Genomic DNA, 25496 nt, shown 5'->3' on the forward strand with positions numbered 1-25496 from the left:
TTGGTGAACTTTATAAGCATCGCAAGATATTGGCACAGCCATATCCTGAGATGTTGAAATAAGTCAGTGTAGAGCTCCATACGGATGGAATTTCACAAAATCTGCCGTTAATCTGAGAATGCACGCGCTTGTTTTTGGATGCTGATTTTGGATTGGCCATTGAGTGAGAGAAAAGAAACCCCAGGAGATGAAATGTGGCAAAGTATAATCACATTGCATCATATTGTAGTTCTTGAGAGTGTAAATGCATCACTACAAGTTTGCAATGTTTTCTTCACCAAATGGGCAATACAGCAGTTTCTCTAAATGTGCCTCAGATCTGTACTTGCAAATAGCAACACAAACTGTAACAGACATGGCATTGTGTATGTATTATGAATGATTGCTGATTATTAATTGATTAATTAAATGAAGAATTGTGCAAAGGAGTTTCAGATATTCAGACTTATGCAAAGAATCTCTACTACTTGTGAATAGACAGGAAATCAATGTGAATCACTTGTGAAATCACAGGAAAATCAATAGAGTTTCGGGTCTTTGAATGACATATGTGTTAACTGCAAAAGGGTGTGAGAAATGTTTGAGGACTCAATGCAAACGTGTGAACACATTGGCAAGAGATGACTTCTGCTGCACAAAGAAGGTGTTCATGAAGACTCAGCGGATCCAGTCTCTTTAAGCAGCTCAAAGCAATGGAGAAGAACTGTAATGTATTTTAATGGGAACAGAGAAAATGTGCAACCTTCATTAGGCACATTTCACTAGAGCACAGAAAGTAAAAGGGAAACTACACACCTCCACTGGAGAAGGGAAACACATCCCCCGCCACAGAAGGGAAACCACATACCTCACTAGAACAGAAAGATGGCACATCCACTCGTTTACTCTTATCATCATAAGCTGAATTAGGTGTGAGCTGGTGTATCCCTTTTGCAGCCTTTAACCCACAGGTCTCCTCAACAGTATTTAACCCACCGAGCCTTTAACAGATCCCCTCTGCTGCCTTTAACAGGTCCCCTCAACCCACCAAGCCTTTAACCCACTGATAACCTCAGTAGTCTTCAACCCACAGATCCACTTAACAGCATTTCATTTAATCCACTGAGCCTTTCATATTGCTGCCTTTAACCCACAGAATGCCCCCTGTATCCTTTAACCTGCTTATCTCCTCTGTGAATCCTGTTTGGACTGCAGCAGGAAGATGATGTGCAGCCTGAAGTTCAGACAAAGTTTTACAAATAAATAATCCCTCAGGCTGACCAATGACAGGTCAGTGACCGTTGTCATGGTGAATGTTGTCATGGCGAGAGCATGACATCACGGCCACAGATTCCCTTTCCTACTCAAAACACCAGAGGGAGATAATGGCAGCACTTAGTGAGAGAGAGATAAAGTTAGTGCTGTACTGGTGCATGTACTGTTGGTTTAAAACGAGCCAGTGGTTGCGGCCTCCACAAGTATGTGCCATGGGACTGAGAATACTGATAACAACATCAGCACCAGGAGGAATTCCATTTGAAACATGCAACGCCTAATTTAAGCCTAGGTTCAGCAAAGGGTTTTAAGTAAAATATAAATATGTATAGTGTTGGTGAGTGCATGTTGATAAAGCAGTGGGATTTTTGAATGTTACAAGTTGCAATTGGTAAATAAACTCTTTTGAGAGGTGGATAAACTCTATTCAGTCCAGCTTGCTGTCCAGCTGCACCTCCTCAGTGTCCCTGATGGTGATTGGTGTTGGTTAGGTCCTCCTCCTCCCCCTCCTGAAGTCCACAACCATCTCCTTGGTGTTTGTGCTGTTGAGATGGAGGTGGTGGTCTGCGCTCCATTGCACAAAGTTCTGAGAATTTCTGCAAGAAGCATCTCATCTGCTGGTGCTGTATTGGAAATCCGCTGTGTATGGTAAACAGTGTCTGTGTGTCTGTCTTTTGTCTGTGTGTCTGTGTGTGTGTGTGTGTGTGTGTGTGTGTGTGTGTGTGTGTGTGTGTGTGTGTGTGTGTGTGTGTGTGTGTGTGTGTGTGTGTGTGTGTGTGTGTGTGTGTGGCGCCTGTGTAGATGTTAAACAGGGACGGAGCCACCATACAGTTCCCTGTGGCCCGCCCCCTTGTGGCCCGGATGGTGTTTGAGGCACTGTTCTGCAGGCGTACATACTCTGGTCTGAGGGATAAATCATCCAAACACCACAGGACCAGTGATGGATCCACCTTCATCTTTCCCATCTTCTCCCCTAGCAGACGAGGCTGAATGGTGTTAGAGGCGCTTGAGAAGTTAAAAAAAAACTATCCTCACATATCCATCAAGGGTGTCCAGATGTATAAGCCCTTTACATCAACACTGATGTAGGGCTGATATGTAAACTGTAAAGGGTCCATACAGGTAGTGCAACCCAATATTTTCAATGTTAACATTCATATTCATATTCTCACACATCCAGACTTTTCAAAAAAGCATAATTTTGTTATAGGAAAGGGGGTTGAGGATGCATGATAGGCGTATGTTTCTAGGTTGTGGCCTATACATGAAATGGCCTCATTATATATTATTCATATCAATATAAGGCCTCACGTATGTTAATTTTAGACACCTACTAATAAGCATCATGGTAAATATTGGACTATGGGCACCTCTCATTCAGGGTTTATATGTCCTCTTTCCCTCCTCGGGCCTCGATCCTCACTGATACATAAAGAATGATGGGGCGGCAACAATGGGATAGTCTATCCAGAATTAGTTATAGATCAGTGGGAACGCCCCTCGAGGATCGAGCATTGAGGATTGAGGAGAGATGTTGAGAGGCACCCTATGTCTTTATATGTGAAGTTGTAATAGGTCACTTCCTGTTTCTGTCCCCTTCCTGGAAGCCTTATGTCAAAGATTGTCTAGTTACAAAGATTGTCTACTTATGCTAAATGCTTATCTCCTTGGTGATGCTCTGGCTTCCTGTTTTCTTGTACAGCTCATTTCAGCACCTTTTGAAGTTTTTAAGCTTTTGTTCCTGTTCCCTTCCCTGGAAGGCTTTCTCCTTAAACTAAGAGCCAGCGGAATTTCGGTATAGAGCTCGCAAAACAGCCAAGTTCCTGTCGTATGACGCGAGATGGAAAAAGACAGCGAAAGTGTCAGTGAATACAAAGAGGCAGACGTCCAGATCTGATAGAGGAGGCAGAGTCGGACCGGGATGCCTTCTCCCACCACACTGGAGAGTGTGATAGAGGAGCAACAAGGAAGCTAGTGCCCAAGAGTAAACAAAGTGACTCAGACCCAGCCATCGTGTTTTTACCTTATCACCGAGTACAGGAAGCAAAGCCCAAAAAGGCCTTTGTTTTTGAGAGACAAAACATATGTTTTGTTTTTTTAATATCTTTGATATTTGTAGTTTATCACTGTAAATGGATTGTTGTATGAAAACATTTTATTGCACAACTAGTCTTTTTGGATGGTATCTGGATCCTCCCCAAAACTGGATATTATGAAAATTCTGGATTCTGGAAAAAAGGACAGACTTTGCTTTGTAACATGTAAATGATTATCAGAAACTCACCACATTTGGAATGTATGTCCACAGATAGTTGGTCCATACAATGAAATATATAAATTAACCAGAAAGGATTTAATGTGTGCACTGGACTATTTGATATAATTAAAAATTATATAAGTTATCATTTATGCATGGTCACTAATAGTATTAGTTCAACCTATGATCAGTGAACTTCACTTCTAACACCCCCACAAAAAAAGACAGGGACATCTTGAAGAAGAAAAAGGTCAGATCTCCAGTCTATATTCCAAACATTACACAGCCTAGCCTACTCTTCATTTCACAATTTGTACATCAACACAATTGTTATTTTAAAAACTCCCCAACTTGGAATTTCAAGTTCCCCAACTTTCCTGCAAGCAATTGCTTGAGGATTATTGTGCAAGTCCTTAGGAACTGGCTGTCTTTTTGCAGAATGCTTATAATTTAAGAGGATTCAAATAGCATCCAAAATAACTATTTGTGCACTGAAGTGTTGTTGATAACAATACATTTCATAGACATATTAAAGATATAGGCCTATGGAAAAAAACATGATTGTGTTTTGTTCTACCTTTCATGGAGGTAACTCAACTTTGACTTTTCGAATCTCTGTTTCTGGTCTGATAGTTTTGTAAAAGAGGAAAATGGGTTTATTTTGTGCTTCTTATTCACGTCTTTCATAACATTCAGCGAGTAATTGGTTCGCTTGTCGCAATTGAAAGTGAACATCAGCAAGTAATACATTGCCATGCAACCTTAAACTTTCAACTTCTATTTGTGTAGTGAACTATATTTTTTTCTCAGTGGAAGCCACGAAATGGTAACAAAATGATTTTAAAAGACCCATTTTCCTTGACAGGTGGTCTGTTATCAGTGCCAATAGGTCAGAGTGTTTATCATGGGCATTAAAATGAGTGGCTTCCAACTATCCTACAAGATAACTACAGGCTTATTTTTGTAATGTCAGGATGGATAGAGTCTCAGGTCCCATGGTGATCAATAGACAGATGTTCTGCTGCATTATGGGAAACCGTGTAGGAAATAGCCCACATGTGGTGATTTAGGGTGAGAAGTGTGCAGTTTGATCAAAGATCTGGTTGCTTTTTACATGGTTTACCAAAACAAATGCAGATACTTGAATATTGTTGTATGTCTATTCTATAGCCCACAGATGCTGTTTCCATGTGATGCAGTCAAGGAATAAAAGACCCTACAACAGCAGGGTCCTACTATAGCTAATAGTGTGCCTTAATTATGAATAAGACAAGACAAGGTATGTTATTTATGCAGCACATTTTACACAGCGTGTGTGTGTGTGTGTGTGTGTGTGTGTGTGTGTGTGTGTGTGTGTGTGTGTGTGTGTGTGTGTGTGTGTGTGTGTGTGTGTGTGCGCGCACGTGTGTGTGTGCACGTGTGTGTATGTGGCAAGTCGGTGTGCTGCACATGAGAGATCTGCAGGAGAAAAGCGCGCGCGCGGGGGGGCTTAGCGGTACAACGGCTTCCTGTGTGATTCAGTTTCCAGTGTGTGTGTGTGTGTGTGTGTGTGTGTGTGTGTGTGTGTGTGTGTCAGCTACATAGCTGTAGTAATCAATATTATTGTGTTGACCCAAAAGCAGCATTGTTGTGAGCAACAGAAGAATGATGATGGCTTTGCATGTTATCCAGTTGATATCCATTTCATTGCACTGAAAATAGGCCTATACCACTACTGGCATGGCCCTATGCTCGACAGCTTATAGCCTACATACATTATGTATGAATTGATTTGCTTGTCTGACTCCTCCAGCCCCATCCCCCTGATCTGTTGTTGCCTTCTGCAACTTTCCAATATTACTAAACAGAGAAAAAATGCCCCTCAGTGCAAAAAAACAACAGCATCCCCTCTGATTGTACTGACATACAATGACAATGAGGATAGGATGTCAATGGTTGCTGATGGTGGTGTATGATTAAATTGTTCTGACATGAAACGTGTTTGTTTTGAGTGCAAAGGATGAACGACATAATGTACCAACGGTAACCGGTAGGGGGCGCCCCCTTGTCCACGTGCATTTGCCAGAATCTGAGGATGCCGTCGGCAGCATCGACACAGAGCTCATGAGAAACAAGTTGTGATTGGCTACTCGGAAGTAGGCTGTACTTTGCGCTTCATTTACAGACCGCAGCTTGAGGAGGCAAAGCATCAGTACTGATACCGAGGGCTTTGGAAAGTGACGGAAGGCCAGATGTAGGGTGTCCACGGGACGATACAGAGTTTATTTGATCGTTTTTGACAAGTAGACCAAAGATTTACTTTACGGGTCAAGATGCTTTGTCATATTACTCGTCCGGATTCAGTGGTTATGGAAGTAGAAGTTGATTCGAAGGCAAACGGAGAGGACTGTCTGAACAAGGTAAGGCTATGGCATCCAAACATTTATTTTATCCTCGTTACAAACGTCGATTCTTAAACGGATGACAAGTGTCATGCTCTTTGCAAAATGCCTGCACATTTGTTTGGGCAACTATATGTGACTATGTTTGCCATTTATAACATAGTCTGTCGAGTGGACACGGCGTAGTCTCGGATTCCCAGGTATCAACATCATTGGATGGATCAAAATATCACGACCAGTTTGTTTTACCATAGGCACAAAACACGTGTCAGGTGGTGCTCTCGGACCGTGACTAGAGTAGCCGACCACCTTGGAGGTTCTGAATGGCATTCGATTTAACATTGACTTTAGTTTTCACCCAGGGCTTGTTTTAGCTGTGCATTAACAAAGGGGGAAATGGCCAGGTAGTTTGAGCCGTGCTGTGTGCTGCGCGCATTCAGATGAAGAGGTGTCGACGCGCTCAAGGTTACTTTAGTTCATTGTTTCCCTCGTCACTTCATCAGACCGATTACAAACGGTGTTGTTCATCATCTACACCGAGTCCACCGAGAGCATCTCACATGCAGTCCATCTGATTCGTTTAGTAAATTATTTTAGAGAAAGAACAGCGTTTCAGCTATGATGTTTGGCCATTTGATACATTTACATTCAGCAGTCAAACGCGATGTTTGTTTGGCTGGTTGTAGATTTAGTCATCTTTGTGCACATTAAAATGACACACATCCGTTTTAGAAGCAAATTACACACAACACAGTGATCAAATTCGAGACGAGCCTAAATGGTCAGCGTGAGAATTTTTCTTGGTGGCAAATTATTACTATTTTTGCCACACACACCCCCTCTCATCTAGGCGCACACATTACGTAATAGGCCCTATGTTAGAGCGGGGCTGCTTCAGGTCCTGCACCGTCAACACCAGCCTACACTAACCATTAAAATGATCTCATGAATTTAGAAAATAGGACGAGTGGCTAACGCCAGCGCCTGTGTATGTTGTGTCAGGTATGTCGGAAGTTGGGTATTATCGAGGTGGACTACTTCGGGCTGCAGTTCACCGGGGCCAAAGGCGAGAAGCTGTGGCTGAATCTTCGGAACCGGATCGGCCAGCAAATGGATCATCTGACACCGTGCAGGCTGAGGCTCAGAGTCAAGTTCTTCGTAGAGCCTCATCTCATCCTTCAGGAGCAGACTAGGTACACCTCTCACACACACACACACACACACACACACACACACACACACATGCTCTCTCTGTCTCTCTCTTTCTCTCTTACACACACACTCTCTCTCTCTTTTGTCTTTGTCTGTTTCTCTCTCTCCTTTCCCTCCATCTTGTTTTCTCTTTCTCTTTCTCCCTCCTTTCCCTCCATCTCTCATTTTCTTTTCTCTTTCTCTTTCTCTTTCTCCTTTCCCTCCATCTCTCCTTTCCCTCCATCTCTCATTTTCTTTTCTCTTTCTCTTTCTCTTGCATCTTTCTCCACATAAGTGTTTCTCCTCAGTTGTAAATCCACATCCTACTCCTCTGATTATTCCTCTTTCCCTGCTCTGCTTGCCTCTGGAGTGAGCTATGTGTGTGTGTGTGTGTGTGTGTGTGTGTGTGTGTGTGTGTGTGTGGCTGCTTGCTGGAAAAATCTAGGACATGAGAAGCATTAAATATTCAGAGTGCAGCGCAGGCTTCTCCAGAAGCGCTGCTTTGTCTTTGGAAACGAGAGCCGTGCACTCCAGCTGCCTGGTGCTGTGAAGTACAGTAGCAGAGCACTTCCTGTCTTACAGTGGCCTGCCCTATAGTAACCTCAGAGCACAGAGGGGTTACTACAGGGCACTGCACAGCAGCAAGACATGGTAGTGTGTGTGTGTGTGTGTGCGCACATGGGAGCCTGTTTTGTGGCACCCTGAGGGTGTCAGGTCTCTAGTCTCAGGAGGGATTGTACTTTTTGCTCCCCCTCACCCTTTTCAGCTCAATATCTACACCTGCTCACATGCGACACACACACACACACACACACATAAACATATAGGGAGGTGTGTGGAGAGAGTAGGATTGGGTTTGCTCTTTGTAATTCCAGTAAGTGTGTGTGTGTGTTTAGTTTAGGGGATGTGGAGAGGACTGGGCAGGGTTCTGACTGTCTTTGATGTTCTAAATCGTCTGCTGGAGAAAAACATGTGTGTGTAGCGGTGCAACGTCTTCCTGTGTGATTCAGTTTCCATTTGTGTGTGTGTGTGTGTGGAAGGCTAGGGTTTCTGGTTTTCTTGTGACCTGGAAGATTAGCCTGGCGACAAAACAGATGGTGGCGGGATCTAGTTCTGTGTGTGTGTGTGTGTGTTTTTGTGTAAGAGAGAGAAATGGAGAGTGTGTGTGGGTGTGTAAGAGAGAGAAATGGAGTGTGTGTGTGTGTGTGTGTGTGTGTGTGTAAGAGAGAAATAGAGGGTGTGTGTGTGTAAGAGAAAAATAGAGTGTGTGTGTAAGAGAGAGAGAAATAGAGTGTGTGTGTGTGTGTGTGTGTGTGTGCGTGCATGCATGTGGTGGGCAGACACATGCAACTTTTAATTAGCAGGCAGGAAGATGGTGCGGCTGCTGACTCCTGTGAGACCGTCCTGCCCACCCCCACATATGCACACACACACACACACACACACACACACACACTTGCTCTCTTTTACACACATGTGCGCATACACACACCCTCACGTGCAGTCTCTTTTTTCATACACACGTTCTCTTTTACACACACACAAGCACGCACACACACTCTTTCTCTTTTACACACGAACACAGAAACACATTTTCTTCTTCACAAGCACGCACACACACACTTTCTCTATTACACACGAACACAGAAACACATTTTCTCCTTCACACACACACATGCGCACACTCTCCCTTTTACACACGCACACACACACACACACACACACACCGCTCTCTCACTCTTACATACACACCCCCACTCGCAGATACACACACACACACTCCCACCCACAGACAAGCACACGCAAACAGTCATTCATTTAAACATGGCCGCTGCCTGGCCACACACACACACACTGAGCGTGAGTGGTGTGTGTTAGTCGAGGCTCTCAGGTCGTACAGGCGAGTGCTGCTGTTCTGCCACCCTTATCTTGTTCCCCTCGACAGCCTCGGTGTGTTTGTGTTTTCTGTGAAAACTGTCCTTTGTTTGGCTGTGTGTGTGTGTGTGTGTGTGCGTGTGTGTGGTAGCCATGGGCATGCTCCCTAACCCTCTTTGTGCTGTAACCTTTGCCCCACTTCTTCTGCTACCTTCACTAGGACTGTGCAGGCCACCAGCCTACACACACACACACACACACACAAACACACACACAGCGAGAGTGTGCCTAGCTCTCCCAGGCCCAAGGCTCTGGTGATTATTTTATTCAGGAACGTATCAGTCTCACACACACACCACACACACACACACACATACACACACACACACACACACTCACATGCACTCACACACAAACCTGCACATGTACACGTGTATTCACACACACACCAAAACAGTGCATTGTGTTCTGAATGTGTGACCTGAAACATCACTGTGTGTGTGTTGTGCCAGAGCAGTTAGGTGTATTAGAGGGGGGGATCACACACACATGCGTGCACACTCACACACAAATGCGCGCGCGCACACACACACACACACACACACACACACACACACACACACACACACACGGCTGAGGGCGGGTGTTGTTGTGGTCTCTCCCCCTCCTCACCTTTGTTATGTAAGGTACTGAGTTCTCTGCATGGTGCTAAAAGCAGCTCGTGGCTTCTACAGCGTAGACAGTTCTCAGTGTTTATTTTTATCTCCCATCCGAGATGGGAATGTTAATGTTTATTCCCCCCCACATCAGAGATGGGAACGTTGAGGGTTTATTTCCTCTATTAGAGAGATGATGTTGGTTCTTTTTACTCCTAACAGAAATGGGAATGTTAGTGTTTTTTACCCCTAACCGAAATGGGAATGTTAGTGTTTTTTACACCCTAACAGAAATGAGAACGTTGCAGGCTTATGCCCCTTATCGGAGACCGTGGGATGATGTGGAGTTTATTTGCCCCGTCAGAGAGGGGAATGTTCTTGGGCCTGGTTAGCGTGCTAGCTAATGTGTTAGCCAGGGGCTGAGGCATGTTGTGGTTGTCATGGCGTTGTGAGCCGCAGGGCCTGCTGCTTTATGACCTCTTGTCTGGCTGTCTCTTATCTCATGCAGCTCTCTATCTGTCCTCACTTACCCCCACAGTAAAAGTGTGTGTGTGTGTGTGTGTGTGTGTGTGTGTGTGTTATGGTGTGTGGGTGGGTGTGTTTGCGTGTGTGTTGTCTTGCATTGTGTGTTTGTGTTGTCTTGTCTTGCAGTATGTGTGTGTGTGTTGTCTTGCTGTGTGTGTGTGTGTGTGTCTGTGTGTATGCGCTCGATGACTTGCAGTTTGTGCAAGTGTGTGTGTGTGTGTGTGTGTGTGTGTGTGATGTTTTGCCGTACTTGTTCATGCTCAGCCCATACACTCAATCCCTTCTTGAACCAGATCAAAAACAATCCCATAATCCTCCTTGATCACCTCCCTGGGTCGAGTGTGAAGGACGACGAGGTGCCGCTAGACAGTCAGGCCACATGATTGACAGCTGCCCCTCATAAGTGCTGGACCTTCCTGTGTCTGCAGACAAGCAAGGACATGGGAATGAGCTGCTGTCCGGTGCGTTGGAATAACGGGAATAATGGGACATCTGTGTTCGAGGACGCTTTATAATGTGTCCCGGAAATGGGAATTTGTGATTGTGGCCCTGACTTGAATGACTTGTTTATCTGTACAGAATAAAGATAACAATAACAAAAGATCCTTGATCGAGGTTAGTTAATGAACTAATGATTTGCTGGCGAATTTTTAACAAGTATGTCATGTGTCAGTGGCTGGTAGATGTTAACATCTGAAGAAGTTAACGTTCCACGGCTGCAGGGCCACGAATAGCTCTGTTGTGGCACGTCTGATGCTCTGTTGACGGCAGGATGAGGTGTCTCTGCTTGAACAGGTTTGTCCTCGTCGGAGGAGTTTGGCCAACAGTAACCCTGATCCAAGCCTTGTTTGGAAACACCACTTTAATTCCTTGGAATGAGGGTGGGTTTTTGCCCCGGCTCGGGGATGATTTCTCACCCCGGAGGGCGGTTGGCAGGGGCAGCAGGGAGAGCTGGGGCTGTTTTAATTACCCCGGCGCAATGCTTTCCCCCTCTCCGCGGGCGATTAGCTCACAAACGGCCTCTTTGTGTGCGCAGGATTGATGTGGCGCGGAACAAAGCGGGTCCCTCTCTCGCTTCCAGTGCTCCGGTCGTGCTGCCCGGCCGTTTGATTTGCGTTAAGCTGCCATCGCGAGCCTTGTTGTGGTCTGGAGCCCCGCACGCATTAAGTGGCTGATTGTGTGAGTGTGAGTGTGAGTGGGGGGAGGTTACTAGAGTTCATTGACTGAGAGTAACCCCAGCTGAATGCCACAGCTCTGCTGCCACTGTGCTGTTTGACTTGCTCAGAATGAAACCACATTGTTTCCAGCGAAGGCAGCGATGAGTGAACTGCTGTGTGTGTGTGAGTGTGTGTCTGTGTGTGTGTGTGTGTGTGTGTGTCTGAGGGTGTGTGTGCTGCGGCGTGATTGGCTGTGGGCCGAGCGGCGTCTCCAGGCAGACAGACGCAAGTGTGTGTGCGTGTCTTTGGTCTCTCAGGAACTGAGTGTTCTGAGGGCCGGTCGCTAGAGTGGGCCGACCACAATGGTGTTATTCTGGAGGGCAGGAGATGAAGGCTGCAGGAGTGTGTGTGTGAGTGAGTGTGTGTGTGTGTGTGAGGAGATGAAGGAGCATGGGGTCAGACTAAACAGCAGCCGGAAGGGGCCCGCCGGATGACCAGTGTGTGTGTGGGTGACTACAGGCTGGTGGCCTGCACAGTCCGAGTGAAGGTAGCTGTGTGTGTGTGTGTGTGTGTGTGTGTGCGTGTGTGTGTGTGTGTGTATGTGTGTGTCTAGTTGTGTTGTCCTTTTGTGTTTGGCTTGAGGTCAACCCTCCTTTTGAGGTGTCCTTTACTAGCTGCGGGCCGAGGAGGGCTGTTGCCGAGGGCTGTTGCCTAGCGCTACGTCTCTCTGTCGTCATGTGGAGTACAGTTGAGACTCTGCCATGAGAGAATGGGGTCATAGGTCAACTCCCAGCCCCCCCCCCCTCACACACACACACACACACACACCTGCTACCCTTAAATCCTGCTTCTCCTAGTGATAAGATGAGTCAGCAGAGAGAACCTTGTGTAAGACAGATATGTGTGTGTGTGTGTGTGAGGGGGGCTGTTGTGCAAATGAACTCCCACAGGACATAGAGGGTTTGCCATTTTGTGCTGCCCAGAATCTTTCTCCAATAATAACCCAACCCTTAACTGCGCTTGCGTGTGTGTGTGTTTGTCAGTGTGTGTGTGTGTGTCAGACAAGCGTGCATTGTGGTTCTCCAGTGTGCCTGAACCAAAGAGTATGTGCGCAACAGTAGGCTTGTGTCAGCCACATGGCAATAGAACAGCATGCTGCCTTTGTGTGTGTTCCGATGATGTAGCCAGCGCTCATGTGTCTTACAGTTGGGTGGCCAGAATTAGAGAGAGAGAGAGAACATAGAGAGAGGGAGCGAGGGCCGGAAAAAGAGAGAACATGGAGGGAGGGAGGGAGGGAGGGAGGGAGGGAGAAAGTGAAGGAGTGAAAGAAATATAGATAGAGAGAGAAAAGAGAGTGAGAGTGAAAGAGAGAAAATGGAGGGAGGGAGGAAGTGAAGGAGTGAAAGAAATATAGATAGAGAGAGAAAAAAGAGTGAGCGAGAGTGAAAGGGGAGAGAGAGAGTGAAGGAGAGACATTCAAACAGCTAGAGGAAAAAAAGGAGTGAGAGTGAGGGGGAAATGCCAAAGAGAGGGGGAGAGAGAGGTGTGGAGGAAGAGAAGGAGTAATGAGTTACCAGGAGCGTTTGACAGCTGCAGGTGAGCGCGTCCGATAGTAACCTCAGCGGCGTCGCTGGACAGGTGTGCCCGATAGTAACCTCTCGGGCGTCGCTGCACAGGTGTGTCCTACAGTAACCCTGTCCTGCGCTGTCCAGGCGCCGGTGTTTGGCCAGACAGCTGCTCGCTCTCACAGTAGCCCGAGAGTCGCGCCGCAGGACGCTTCCCTGCAGCCCGCTGACCAAAACAAAACACACGGCTCCCCACGCTGAAGCACACGCACACGCACACACACACACACACACACACACACACACACACACACACACACACACACACACACACACAGACGGCTCCCGACGCTGAAGAACACACACACACACACACACACACACACACACAGACGGCTCCCGACGCTGAAGAACACACACACACACACACACAGACTGCTCCCCACGCTGAATAACACACACACACACATACACACACACGGCTCCCGACGCTGAATAACACACACACACAGGGCTCCCGTGCGGGCCTTCAGACGCTGAATAACATGCACAAACACACACACACACATACACACACACACATCCGGCTCCCGTGCGGGCCTTCAGAATAACACATCACACACACAGCCCCTGAATGGGTTTAAGATGAATAGGAGTACATGCACAACACACACACACACACACACACACACACAGCTCCTTTACATGTCAGTTTACACGGAGGTCGTTTTGAGTGGCTGAGGAGAAGAAGCGATACTACTCGTGCCAGCAGGTTCCCGATGAAGCGAAAACACAAATGACAACGTGCTGAAGTTAGCGCAGTGTGTGTAGACATGAATGACGTTGACAAATGGGCTGAGGAGGGCTATTCAGAGGTGAGGGAAGGTCAGCTCCAGAAATAAGATTAGTCTGTGCAATCTGTTCATACTCTCACTGTCCACTTGTGATCAAGCACTTCAGACGCATTGGGATCCGATCAATCACTCAAACCATTTGCCAGAGACACACTTGACCTCGTGTGCTCTGTTGTGTAAACACTCCTCTAAACACAAGTCATCAGCTACGTCCCTGGCCGGACATCTTGATGACGCGTGTAAACAGTGTCTCGACTGACCACTTGTGATCGGACACAATCCAAACACGAATGTATACGACCCTACAGTTCTGCTGGAAGGAAACTGCAACAACCAAAGATCCTTGATCACTAACAAGATAGAGCAACGTAATTCGTTACGATGGGAGCAAAGCGGGTTAAATAAACATTCTCTCTTAACATGCAATAAGGGCAGATAAATGTGTGTCTGTGTGTGTCTGTGTGTGTCTGTGTGTGTCTGTGTGTGTTTGTGTGTGTCTGTGTGTGTTGGTTGACGGGGGGAGGTTAAGGTGATAAGATCTGGAGCATTAGGAGGAACGGCATCATTCGGGGGAGGGGGTGGCTCTGAGCTGGTTTGGAAAGGTGTGTGTGTGTGTGTGCTCTCCTGGTGTCATGTGGCCCGTGTGTGTGTTGTGGTCATTGGGAACGAGCGACAGATGCACGGTCCGTTCTGGAACACGCAGTTGCTGAAGCGTTCTATCAGAACTCAATACACAGCTGTCCCTCTCAAGCACGCGACCAGGGGGGGAGGGGGGGGGAGAAAGAGAGAGGGATGAAAGTGAGAAGGAGGAAAAAACAAAGAGAAAGGAAGGAGGACTGGAGGGGTAGAAGAAGAAAGGAAAGAGGGCCTGAAGGGCAGGATTGTAGGAATGTGAGTGTTTAGCAAGAGTTGACTTTGCGTACAGGTGTACTAGGAGAATAGGGCCTGTTTAACGCTTTATTTCCTGTGTATAAGCTGCACTGTGTATAAGCCGCACTGTGTATACTTTAATTTCCCAACTATTAGCCGCGGCTTAGACGTTGATTTTGCTAAATGTCTTCAGCTATGAGGTTAATACACGGGGGCTGTTAATATGGTATTAATATGGTTTTGTTTCTTTTAACTTGACATTAGGCACGGCCACTGTCCTGCAGCTTATACACCATGCTGCTAAATACACAGGAAATGACTGAATAAAAAGAGTTCTCACGACATGAAATGGTCAGGAAACAGATCTGCCAGGCAAGTTTCACTCCTCCTCATGCATTTACGAGAAGGTGGAGATAACGCAGAAACACAGAAGGAGATGATGCAATCCAGACGACAATTAAATCGGTCAATTGGAGGAGCTTTGTTGAAACGACAGAAGCAGTAGCCTATTTAGAGCACTGGTGCTCTTTGAACGACGTCGAAAGTCCCTTTCAGTTTCGGTTACCTGTAAACGTGCTACTTTAGCTTCGTCGTGCTCGCTACTTCCCTTTGTCTGCTAGACGGCGGACTCCAGTCATTGCCTACAGCTGCACAAATTATTTGGCTATTTACAGAATGCCTGCCCTGCTTTAGCTTGCTGTTTTGTTGACATCCTATTGTTGTGTATTGTGTTATTTCACGATGGAGCTTTTGATTTGTATTAATGTTGTCATTGGTTAATGTATTCATTGGTGGACTCCACTCCGCAACACTTGTACACCGGCACCACAGACTAGAGGGAAGAGAGTTAGAGGGCAGAGAGTAGTTGTTGTTGTTGTTGTTGTTGTTTACTTAATGGAGTGAAAGCTTCGTAAGCTCCACATAATATTCCAAGGCACAGGGTGTGCTCTCAGCGGCCAGAAAAAAAATCTGTATTTGTACGTCTGTGAGTCTGTATTTGTACGTCTGTGAGTCTGTATTTGCGTTCTATTAGTACATTTGCTGTGTTCCTTTGTGAGGAATGAGGATGTCCTTTTCAAACACCTGGGGGGAGGGAGGGTTTGGTGAAACCTGAGGTAAACCCCCCTCACAATGTTTTAATGTGGCATGGGAGAGACAGGAATTATAGAATTACTCTGTTGCAACATGGTTACGGTTCATAAGCTTGGTCGGTGTGGGTGTGTGTGTGTGTTTGTGCTAATGTTTGGAGTGTTGTGTGAGTGTGTTCTGTGAGCTTATCATGGCGGGTGCAGGGCTGCAGTTGAGATATAACACCACACACACACAGGCAGGCAGGCAGGCAGGCAGGCTCAACAACAACACGGGCATTAGGTCTGGCTCCTACTAGACTGATAAGAGCTTTATCACAGCTGCACACATTCTATACACACACACACACACACACACACAGTTCAGGAACTATGGACACAAATAGACCCCTTCTTTAGTGCAGGGCCTCTACTGGGACAGTTACTCTTAAACCCTGAAGACATCCTTTGACTAAAGGAGGGGTTGGGGTTGTGGGTTAGAGCCCAAAGGCTTGATGTGCTTTTTGAGCGTGTCCAAGTTGTTGAGGGTTTTTTCTATGTCTTAAGGTAGATGTAAACCCACAACAATGTGAGTAGATAGATAGATACACACACACACACACACACACACACACACACACACACACACACACACACACACACACAAACATAATTGATCCCCAAGGGGGAAATTCAAGGTGTGTGAATATTGGCTGCTGGGACAGTGGAGTGAGCGTTATGTGACCTGACCTGGGCTCTGAGCTGAGGGAAGCCAGATTACACAAGGAAGGACACACACACACCACTGATATGATGATAAGGACTTTAATATAGGCCTTACATGTTAGCGTTTGGACATGGTGACCACGGCGCTGACTGTGGCTTCCTAAGATAAAGCCCTTTTATTTATCATTGAAGGAAACTTTCATCAAGTTTTGGAATGCTAGCAGCCATAGCACACACTTTCCGTGTGTGTGACTCTGTCTGTATGTGTGTCTTTTGTGTACATGTGTGTGTGTGTCACTGTCTGTCTCTGTGTATGTGTGTGTGTGTGCGTTTCCTGACGTGCTGCTGTCGGTTCTCCCCCAGGCACCTGTTCTTCCTGCACGTGAAGGAGGACCTGCACCGCGGGCACCTGCGCATGTGCTCTGAGCGGGCGGAGGAGCTGAGCGCCCTGCTGGCACAGGCCGAGTTCGGAGACCACAACCACAACACCGCCAAGTACTGCTACAGCGAGCTCACCGGCCACCAGCCCTGCCAGACCACCGTCGACAGGTGAGCAGGTGTCCAGGCGTCTAGTTGCCTTGGTGTGCCGTGTCCAGGTGTGCAGTGGTGAGGTGTACGGGACAGGTGTGCAGTGGTTAGGTGTGCAGTGTGCAGTGGACAGGTGTACAGGACAGGTGTGCAGTGGTCAGGTATCACAGCTGGGCTCCACCAGGAGTCTAACTGAAGCGTTGCGTTGGCGGAGCATAAAGCTGGTGTGAGAAGACTTGGTCCAACTAGTTCTGATGGGCGTGTAGCTATGGCGTCTGGTATGAGTAGCTCTGTTGATTACAGTGGACGCTGCTTGGTGCAGCAAATGATCCACTAACGGAGCTCTCGCTAGCTCACCCAGGTCACTGCAGGTAACTTGAGCTAAGTCGCTGGTCCTTGAGTCGATAAGCGTGTAGTGTCCAGCAGTGCAGTAGCCTATCTTTATTATTACTATTTTTATGACGGGCAGAAGTGCTGTTTCAGCGGTCACTGTCACTGTGCCAGAAGAACTGTGGCACTGCAGACACATCAGCCTGGCTGGTCAAAGCCTGAAGTCCAGCGCAGTAGATGCGTTCGTCTGGACACACACACTCTTATTGACCTGATATGCTGCTGATTAGCCCTGATTTAGTGTGAGGTGACGGACTCTTATGGTTCTAGAAGTTGTATAGAAGGAAGTTTTGAGCGCTCTGAAAGTGAAGCCAAACTACAAGGACTATAGATCCAGCAATCGCCTCAATCATGTAAAACTACAAGGACTATAGATCCAGCAATCGCCTCAATCATGTAAAACTACAAGGACTATAGATACAGCAATCGCCTCAATCATGTAAAACTGCAAGGACTATAGATACAGCAATCGGCCTCAATCATGCTGCTTCATCAGGTAGCCACCATTACCCAACTCTGCCACCCTGACATCACCTACCCAACTCTGCCACCCCCTCCAGCGTGTGTCTTCCACTACACAGCCTCTGTTACGTATTCATTGCGTGGGGCAGTAACAGTAATGTCGACCCGGGTACGATATCTGCGAGTGAGTGAGTCTGTGTTATTTTGGATAAAATTGTGTGTGTGTGCTAAATATTAGTCAACTTCAGTCAACTTGTACACCCCCTCCAAAACACAACCTCCATGCTGTAGTCTTAGTCACCTTCTCCATAGTGCAGCTTCCATGCTGTAGTCTTAGTCACCTTCTCCATAGTACAGCCTCTATGCTGCAGTCTAACAGGGAGGCTGTACCGGGCAGCTAACTGAAGTGTTCTGTTTGCATTGCGTCTGCTGCAACAGTTAGCCTCCACTCTGGTCAACGGAACTGGCCACACCAGACGTGACGGCGGCGCATACGTACGTTGAAAAAATATATATTTTTGTGCGTCACGAAGCGAATGGAGCACTTCAGTTAAGCGCCTGGTGTAGCCGCCCTGTTAGTCACTTCCTCCATGCCCCCCTCAGCCGTGTCCGTCGTCGCCAAACACACCGTAACCGTTTGTACCCTCTCTCTCTCTGTGTGTGTGTGTGTGTGTGTGTGTGTGTGTGTGTGTGTGTGTGTGTAGCATCGTGTCCAGGCACCAGGCGTTGGCGGGCCAGAGTGCGGCGGCGGTGGAGTACCAGGCCCTGCAGCTGGTGGCGTCTCTGGAGCACTATGGCGTGGAGTGGCACTGGGCGCGTGATGCCCACGGCTGCATGCTCGCCATCGGAGTGGGCCCGGACGGCATCGCCATCTGCAAAGACGACTTCAGCCTCGTCAACAGGTGGGACACACACACACACACACACACATACACACACATACACACACATACACACACATACACAACTTCAGCCTGGTCAGCAGGTGGGTCTGCTGTGCTCACACAGACAGACACAGACCCAGACAGTGCTTTACTAGTCCTTGACAAATGCTGTGTGTGTGTGTGCGTGCACACGTGACCTGACACTCAGAATATGCAATGCTGACTCATATGGTTCAGGATGAGTGGCCTACTTCTCCTCTCATGCAGGTGTGTTTGTGTGTGTGTGTGTGTTTGTGATTACAGAGTGGCTTACCCCGTGATCCAGATCGCCACTCAGTCAGGCAAGAGTGTGTACCTGACGGTCACCAAGGAGATGAGTGACAGCGTGGTGCTGCTCTTCAAACTCATCAGCAGTCGAGCAGCCAGTGGGCTGTACAGAGCCATCACCGAAACACACGCCTTCTACAGGTACACACACACACACACAGCTGTGCCACCAGTAGGCTTTACCGTTCAGTGTGATCTTACATAATTTTATGGACTCTTATCATTATAGACTCTATACGTCCAGCAGTAAACTTTCCCCAGGTCACCAGCTGGTGTCTTGTTTAAGGACATGAAGAGAAGGTTAAGGCATGTTGTCGTTGGTCCTAAACAAGTGAAGTTTAAGGGATATTGTTGTTTGTCCTAAAGAGGGGAAGTTTAAGGCATGTTGTTGTCTGTCCTAAAGAAGCAAAGTTTAAGGCGTTGTTGTTTGTCCTAAAGAGGGGAAGTTTAAGGCATGTTGTTTGTCCTAAAGAAGAGAAGGTTAAGGGATATTGATGTTTGTCCTAAACAAGAGAAGGTTTGAGCCTGTTTGCTTGTTTTAATGACTAAAGGGCCGTTCACACCCAAGAACGATCACTATAACGATTACTATAACGATAACGGCAGGGCTATTGTTATGGTTCCTGGTGTGAACGGGCCTTTAGTCTGTAATGGAAATGTCCCTGAGGCAGGCTGTGAAAGACATTAGTGTTAGAATTAGTGCTAGAATGTGATAAATACAGTATGATACGGAAATGGAATACCCTTGAGGACTCAAAGGAAGCCTCACGTCTGAAAACAACATGGTTAGCAAGGAAATGGCATGTAGTAATGGCCTTGGGGGGTCAAAGGAAATTGCTACTTTAAGACATTGACACGAGGCTCAAAATATCTTTATGCTTTTGTGCTACTGTGTGGAAAAACCAATGTATTTTTATCTTAGAAAGGGTATTAAAAAGGACTGTTGGTGCAGTCTATGCATTCTTTTAAATTATGCGTTTGAAAATCTCTGACATTCGACAGGGCTAGCTGGTCATTCCGGTTTGGTGTAGGTTGCAATCACTTTCAGGTCAGACTGAAGTCCATTCCATCGTGGTGGTGTTTTGAGATGTTTATGGTTCTCTTGTCTCATATTAGATGTCTATACGGTTCTCTTGTCTCATATTAGATGTTTATATGGTCCTGTTATCTGGTATTAGATGTCTGTATAGTCGTATAATCTGTGTGATCAGTGTCTGGAGTCATTGCTCCAATAGATTGTGGACAGGAGTTTACTGTGGCTATACCTGCTGTTGTCTAACCCAGTAGTGCGCCAGGGTCAGGCAGATAACATAGTTCATGCTCTTCGGTCATTCAGAGTGTGTTACAGATGACCGGTTAAGATAAGAGGCTGAAAGAGAAAGACCATTAAATGAGTTGAATAAACATTAAACTTGTTGCTTACACATTAACACATAGAATTAGGCTGGGTGAACCCTGCCTGAACTTCCAGGGAATTTGAACATCGCCCGGCAGCTCAGGCTGGAAACCAGCAGATCTATCTCCTCTGTTTACTGGCAGAACCTTTTGCTCCAATCAGAAACGGCCATACTCTAGTCCTGGCACGCTATTGGCCGGTGACGTGACGATAACGAAACTGAAGCGACGCGAAGTGCAGTAGAAACAAAGCGCAGCCTCCCCAGACTAATGTTCAATCTTAAAAGATTGAGTTTAGTATGGTGAAAAGCAGACTAACGTAGAATGCATTTGCAGTGAATGGGCCAGAGGTGTTCAACAACAGCATTTATGTAGTGCTTCATCAAAGCACCCAAAGCACTTTAACAGTGAAGGGGATTGGTGATCAGGGTAGATGCTGTGGGGTGGATTGGTAGTGGGTGGTAAAAAGGACAACTGTGTTAGCAGCTATTGTGAGTCAGCTTCCTGGTGATGATGATGCGGAAAGAGCTTGTGACTTATTTGGAAACGAGTGCGCAAGCCACTTGAATAGTCCCCCTGTGGTGTATGTGTGTGTGTGCCTAGTCCCTTGTGGTGTGTGTGCCAAGTCCCTTGTGGTGTGTGTTCCCAGTCCCTTGTGGTGTGCCCGGTTCCTTGTGGTGTGTGTGTGAAGTTCTCAGGGGACTTTACATTACTTCTGCCCAAACTCAAAAAAGCCCTTATAGCCATCAACAGGGTTAAATGGAAACAACTCAAATGGCTTCTTCCTCTTTAATCTTTCTCTTTTGTCTTATTTAGTTAGTTCCTCATGTTCAGTAAGGATTTATTGTTAGTGAATGAGCGCAATAGCCTAGAAATCTAGACGCCCCCTAGCCTAGAAATCTAATTTGACTGCCAGGGCAGTCTAGCAACGCTCCGTAGAGCTTGGGAGCTGGGAAATGGAAGAATCACCGGACCAATCACATCGTGTATAGAGTCGGTGGGCGGGCTTAACATAATGGTGACTGACATGCGACCAGAAGTTGCGATGGTTACACATCCAAAAGTCCCTGTCTATTTGCGATCTAACAGGAAAGTGAGTGCAGTCCCATGCCAGCTTTGTTCTCCAACCTTACAGTAGACCCTGCTCAGGCACTTCTCTCATCGCTTCCGCTTCTGTTTGTCCTTTCCTGGGTGGTGGTGGTGATCAGGGCACAATGTTTTCTGAGGGCTGGTCGCTTCTAGCAGGCTAGAGGCGGCAGCAGCGTGGATATGAACTTTGGAAGAGTGCTTGGAATTGTTGTGAATGTTGTCGTTGACACGACTTACTGAGTGACCTGCAACACAGATTCCTGACCTTCACAGAACTATGGAAATATCTCTCTCTCGTGTTTTCTCTGTCTCTGACTGTGTCTGTCTGTTTGTCTCGCTCAGTCATTTGTACGCACACACACACAGAGAAAAACAGGAGCAATGTAAGACGGGTTTCTGAAGTGTCCTCTTGCCGTCTGGTCTCCAGGTGCGACACGGTGACGAGCGCGGTGATGATGCAGTACAGCCGCGACTTCAAGGGCCACCTGGCGTCGCTCTTCCTCAACGAGAACATCAACCTGGGCAAGAAGTACGTCTTCGACATCCGCCGCACCTCCAAGGAGGTGTACGACCAGGCGCGCCGCGCGCTCTACAACGCCGGCGTGGTGGACCTGAGGCCCCTGCCCTGCTCCTCCACCCCCCCGCCGCCGCCGCGCTCTCCCCTGGGCCGCCAGCAGGGGCCGCCAGACTGCGGCGGCTGCGTGGAGAGCCGCGAGCTGCAGGAGCGGCTGAGGAAGCTGCGGGAGGCGCTGTTGTGCATCCTGTGCTGCGAGGGCCAGATCGACGCCGCCTTCTGCCCCTGCGGTCACATGGTCTGCTGCCAGGGATGTGCCGCGCACCTGCAGGTGAGGAGAGACACACACACAGATATATATGCACACACACACACACACACACACACACACACACACACAGATATATATATATATATATATATACACACACGCACACACACACACTTCTGCGTATGTTCTATGTGTCGTCTGTTGCCATCTGTTGTCGTCATGTGTGAGGAGCTCTGTACTGACTGTTGTGTGTGTGTGTGTGTGTGTGTGTGTGTGTGTGTGTGTGGTCCCCAGCTGTGCCCGGTGTGTCGGTCGGAGGTGGAGCACGTCCAGCACGTCTACCTGCCCACCTGCACCAGCCTGCTGAGCCTGACGCTCGGAGGGTCTCCTGGCAGCCCCGCGCCCATCCCCCGCCACCTGCACGCGCCCACCTGTCCCGAGCAGGACTACCCCGCCGACGACAAGCTCTGCCACACGTGAACCGCAGCTGACCACAACTGCCCACTGAAGACCAGCACAGCAGTGGTTCTCAAAACGTTTCACGATGAGTACTGTTTTACCACAACTCACCACTGAAGACCAGCGATACCACTCGTCAGCAATAGCCACCACTGACCAGCTGTACTATACAGCATTAGCCACCGCTGGAGAGACCAGCTGCACTTAGCATCAGTAGTGACCACTTCTGGAGACCAGCTCTGATATACTTCAGTAGTGTCCACTACTTGGGACCAGCTGTACTTTAGCATCAGCAAATGAACCAAAACACAGCAGTGTGTGTCCACTCTCACACACACACACTACCACACACACGAGAAGACTCCAGTGGCTCTCCTTTGGCTGTCAGTAGGACATCAGCGTCCGCCAGTTCGAGTGTCCCAGTTCTCACGACGAGCGCGCGTGATCAGATGCGTCCAGCGGGCATGTGCTGGGTCGTGTGCTGTTGACCTCCCGGCGGTCGTGCTATTCCACTGTCCGGCACGGGTCATTAACTCCCGGCTCCGCTCGGCTGGTTTGTGTCCACAGATGTCAGCGGTCAGGAGTCCAGTCCCTGTTTTAATGAGTGATGCGTAACGTGTCTCTTAACCGCGTCCATCAGTTGATCTGATGACCACTCGCGTTGTTGTTGTTGTTTTGGCTCCTCTACGGAGCGCAGATTAGAATTAACCGATATTTTTGGCTCCGAGCCTGACACTTTTGTATGAGAGGAAAGAGAACAGACCACTTGATTTATTTTAAGAAGTAGCTCGTTTTTATTTATCTGAATTTTAATGATATCTATATTATCTATATATCTATATATTTTCTAATATTGTATCCACGTTCAGTGTGTTGTTCATTTGAAGTGGAATGGCTTGCAGAAATGTTGCTGTTGTTTTTGTCTGTCGATATAAGGATACCCGCTCTGCAGAGAGGCATTATGGGAAAGTGGGTGGAGCCCAGGGGCGTGGTGTGGGTGCTGAAGAGGAGGGGCCTTAGAGTTCCACTGCAGGGGGCCACACCCCCTAAGGCCTGTGATTGGACAGATCCACACTCTCCTAGGCCTGTGATTGGACAGATCCACACTCTCCTAGGCCCGTGGTTTGACGGTTGTTTTTTGTTGTCCAAGGACCACTAGACGATCCGAGTGTGCTGTGCCGTGCTGACCACTAGATGATCTGACTTTTGAAAGCTTTAGTGTTTTACTGTTGTCACTATTATAACTCTTAAACATGAAAGATTCTATAAAATTACACTGTCACTTTATGAAGTTCCCCAAGTGTATTATATGTAGGAATTTGCCTTAATGTAGCATACACGGTGTGTCCAGGATGCATTCTTCCTTTTGCACAGATTTTTAGCGAGAAGACGACGACGATGATCATGAAGACTAAATTAGTTTTTATTTGCTGCTCATGCAGTTTTTGCAGGGGATGGTTTTATATGAGTAGGATTTGTTTCTGTTTGTTTGAAGCAAAAACTATGCTGTGGAAATGTAAATATAACCTTGGATCGTTTTATATTTCTTTGAATGACCAGAGATATTAATAAAGCTTACTGTTTGTTTTTAAATATGCCGCACCAGAGTGTTTTCTTTGTGTGTCTGTGTGTGTGTGTGTGTGTGTGTGTGTGTGTGTGTGTTCCACCTGTCGACTGGCTGGAATGTGGGGAGCCCAGAGGAGTATATTACAAAGCAAGGTTACGTGTGTGTGTGTGTGTGTGTGTGTGTGTGAGAGCGAGTGAGGGGTTACTGGCTTATCCAGATAACGTCAAGGGGTGACTGCTGATCTCCAAACAACATGGCACTTCAGAAACCACAGCTGCTGAGTGCAGTTCGTTTAAAGATCTGCAGTTCCTCCCAAAGTTGCCCGGTCTAGCCAGTTCCCTTGCTTTCTAGTACAGCTCTGTTTTAGGGGACAGATTTGATCCGCTTTCAGCCATTATGCATCTCAGCTGGGCGTTACCATCTTTAAAAATGACGTCAAATGTGAACACTTCCACTCACTCTTTCACAAACAAGCCAAAGGTGTCACGTTCCCTGTAGCTTCCTGACGTTGACCTCATAGTTGAAGAAAGACATCAAAAATGTTCAATACATACTGTAGGGGCTATATAATGCGAAAGGGACTGCACCCTCGTTCTTGTGTCTTTTAATTATGATCAAATGTGGAATATGGCTTGATGTTATACACCACATACTGTATCTTCTTGCATCTGAGTTGGGTAGTTATTTAACACATTTGAATTTGGCAATTATTTAACATATCGGAGTTTGTCGGTTATTTCTTTATGATTGCTGTTATGTAGTTATTGTCTATTTATTGTATCTGTGTTTTAGAAACTCACCTGTGGAGACAAAGACACATTTCCACTGTTGTGGACAATAAAGTTATTATTGTTGTTATTATTATTATTATTATTATTATTAAAGTATGAGCTGACTCTGACTCATTGGGCCCTGCAGTTATTGGACACGGCGTACTCCGGATCGGTTAATAAAGGGCTTTTGTTTCTTTAATTTGCATGAAACCTTGTCCTGTGGTTTACACACAAAGCAGTTAATACACAGGAAATGACTGCACTGATTGACAAAAGTATGTCACCCGTTGGTGGATTGGTGGGTGAGCTGGCAATATCCGGTGAGGCTGCAGGCCAAGGGCTTCTCTCCTGCTCAGAGGAACCTGTGTGGGTTAGGTGCATGCAGAACAAGCAGTCTATTTAGCTTCTGATCTTATCACTCCAGAGCAGTGGCTCTCAAAACGTTTCACAATGAGTGCT

The 25496-nt window shown here is 47.0% G+C and overlaps 1 protein-coding gene across 1 annotated transcript; it reads left to right on the forward strand.

The window, feature by feature from the left end:
• The first annotated feature begins 5681 nt into the window (after positions 1-5681).
• Positions 5682-24290, forward strand: mylipa (myosin regulatory light chain interacting protein a). Its single transcript, XM_062530230.1, has 7 exons — positions 5682-5910; positions 6895-7085; positions 16742-16927; positions 18463-18660; positions 18946-19110; positions 21881-22298; positions 22533-24290. Exons 1-7 carry the CDS (start codon positions 5824-5826, stop codon positions 22716-22718), a joined length of 1431 nt encoding a protein of 476 aa, XP_062386214.1. The 5' UTR covers positions 5682-5823; the 3' UTR covers positions 22719-24290.
• Positions 24291-25496: the final 1206 nt, after the last annotated feature.

The sequence above is a fragment of the Sardina pilchardus genome, chromosome 24 (assembly GCF_963854185.1).
Source record: "Sardina pilchardus chromosome 24, fSarPil1.1, whole genome shotgun sequence".
Classification (NCBI taxonomy): Eukaryota; Metazoa; Chordata; class Actinopteri; order Clupeiformes; family Clupeidae; genus Sardina; species Sardina pilchardus.

Excerpts from the sequence above, each read along its gene's own strand:
- mylipa (XM_062530230.1), top strand. The coding sequence starts at position 5,824 with ATGCTTTGTCATATTACTCGTCCGGATTCAGTGGTTATGGAAGTAGAA. Across the intron at positions 16,928-18,462 it reads TGCCAGACCACCGTCGACAG|CATCGTGTCCAGGCACCAGG; the intron begins GTGAGCAGGTGT and ends GTGTGTGTGTAG. Across the intron at positions 22,299-22,532 it reads GATGTGCCGCGCACCTGCAG|CTGTGCCCGGTGTGTCGGTC; the intron begins GTGAGGAGAGAC and ends TGTGGTCCCCAG.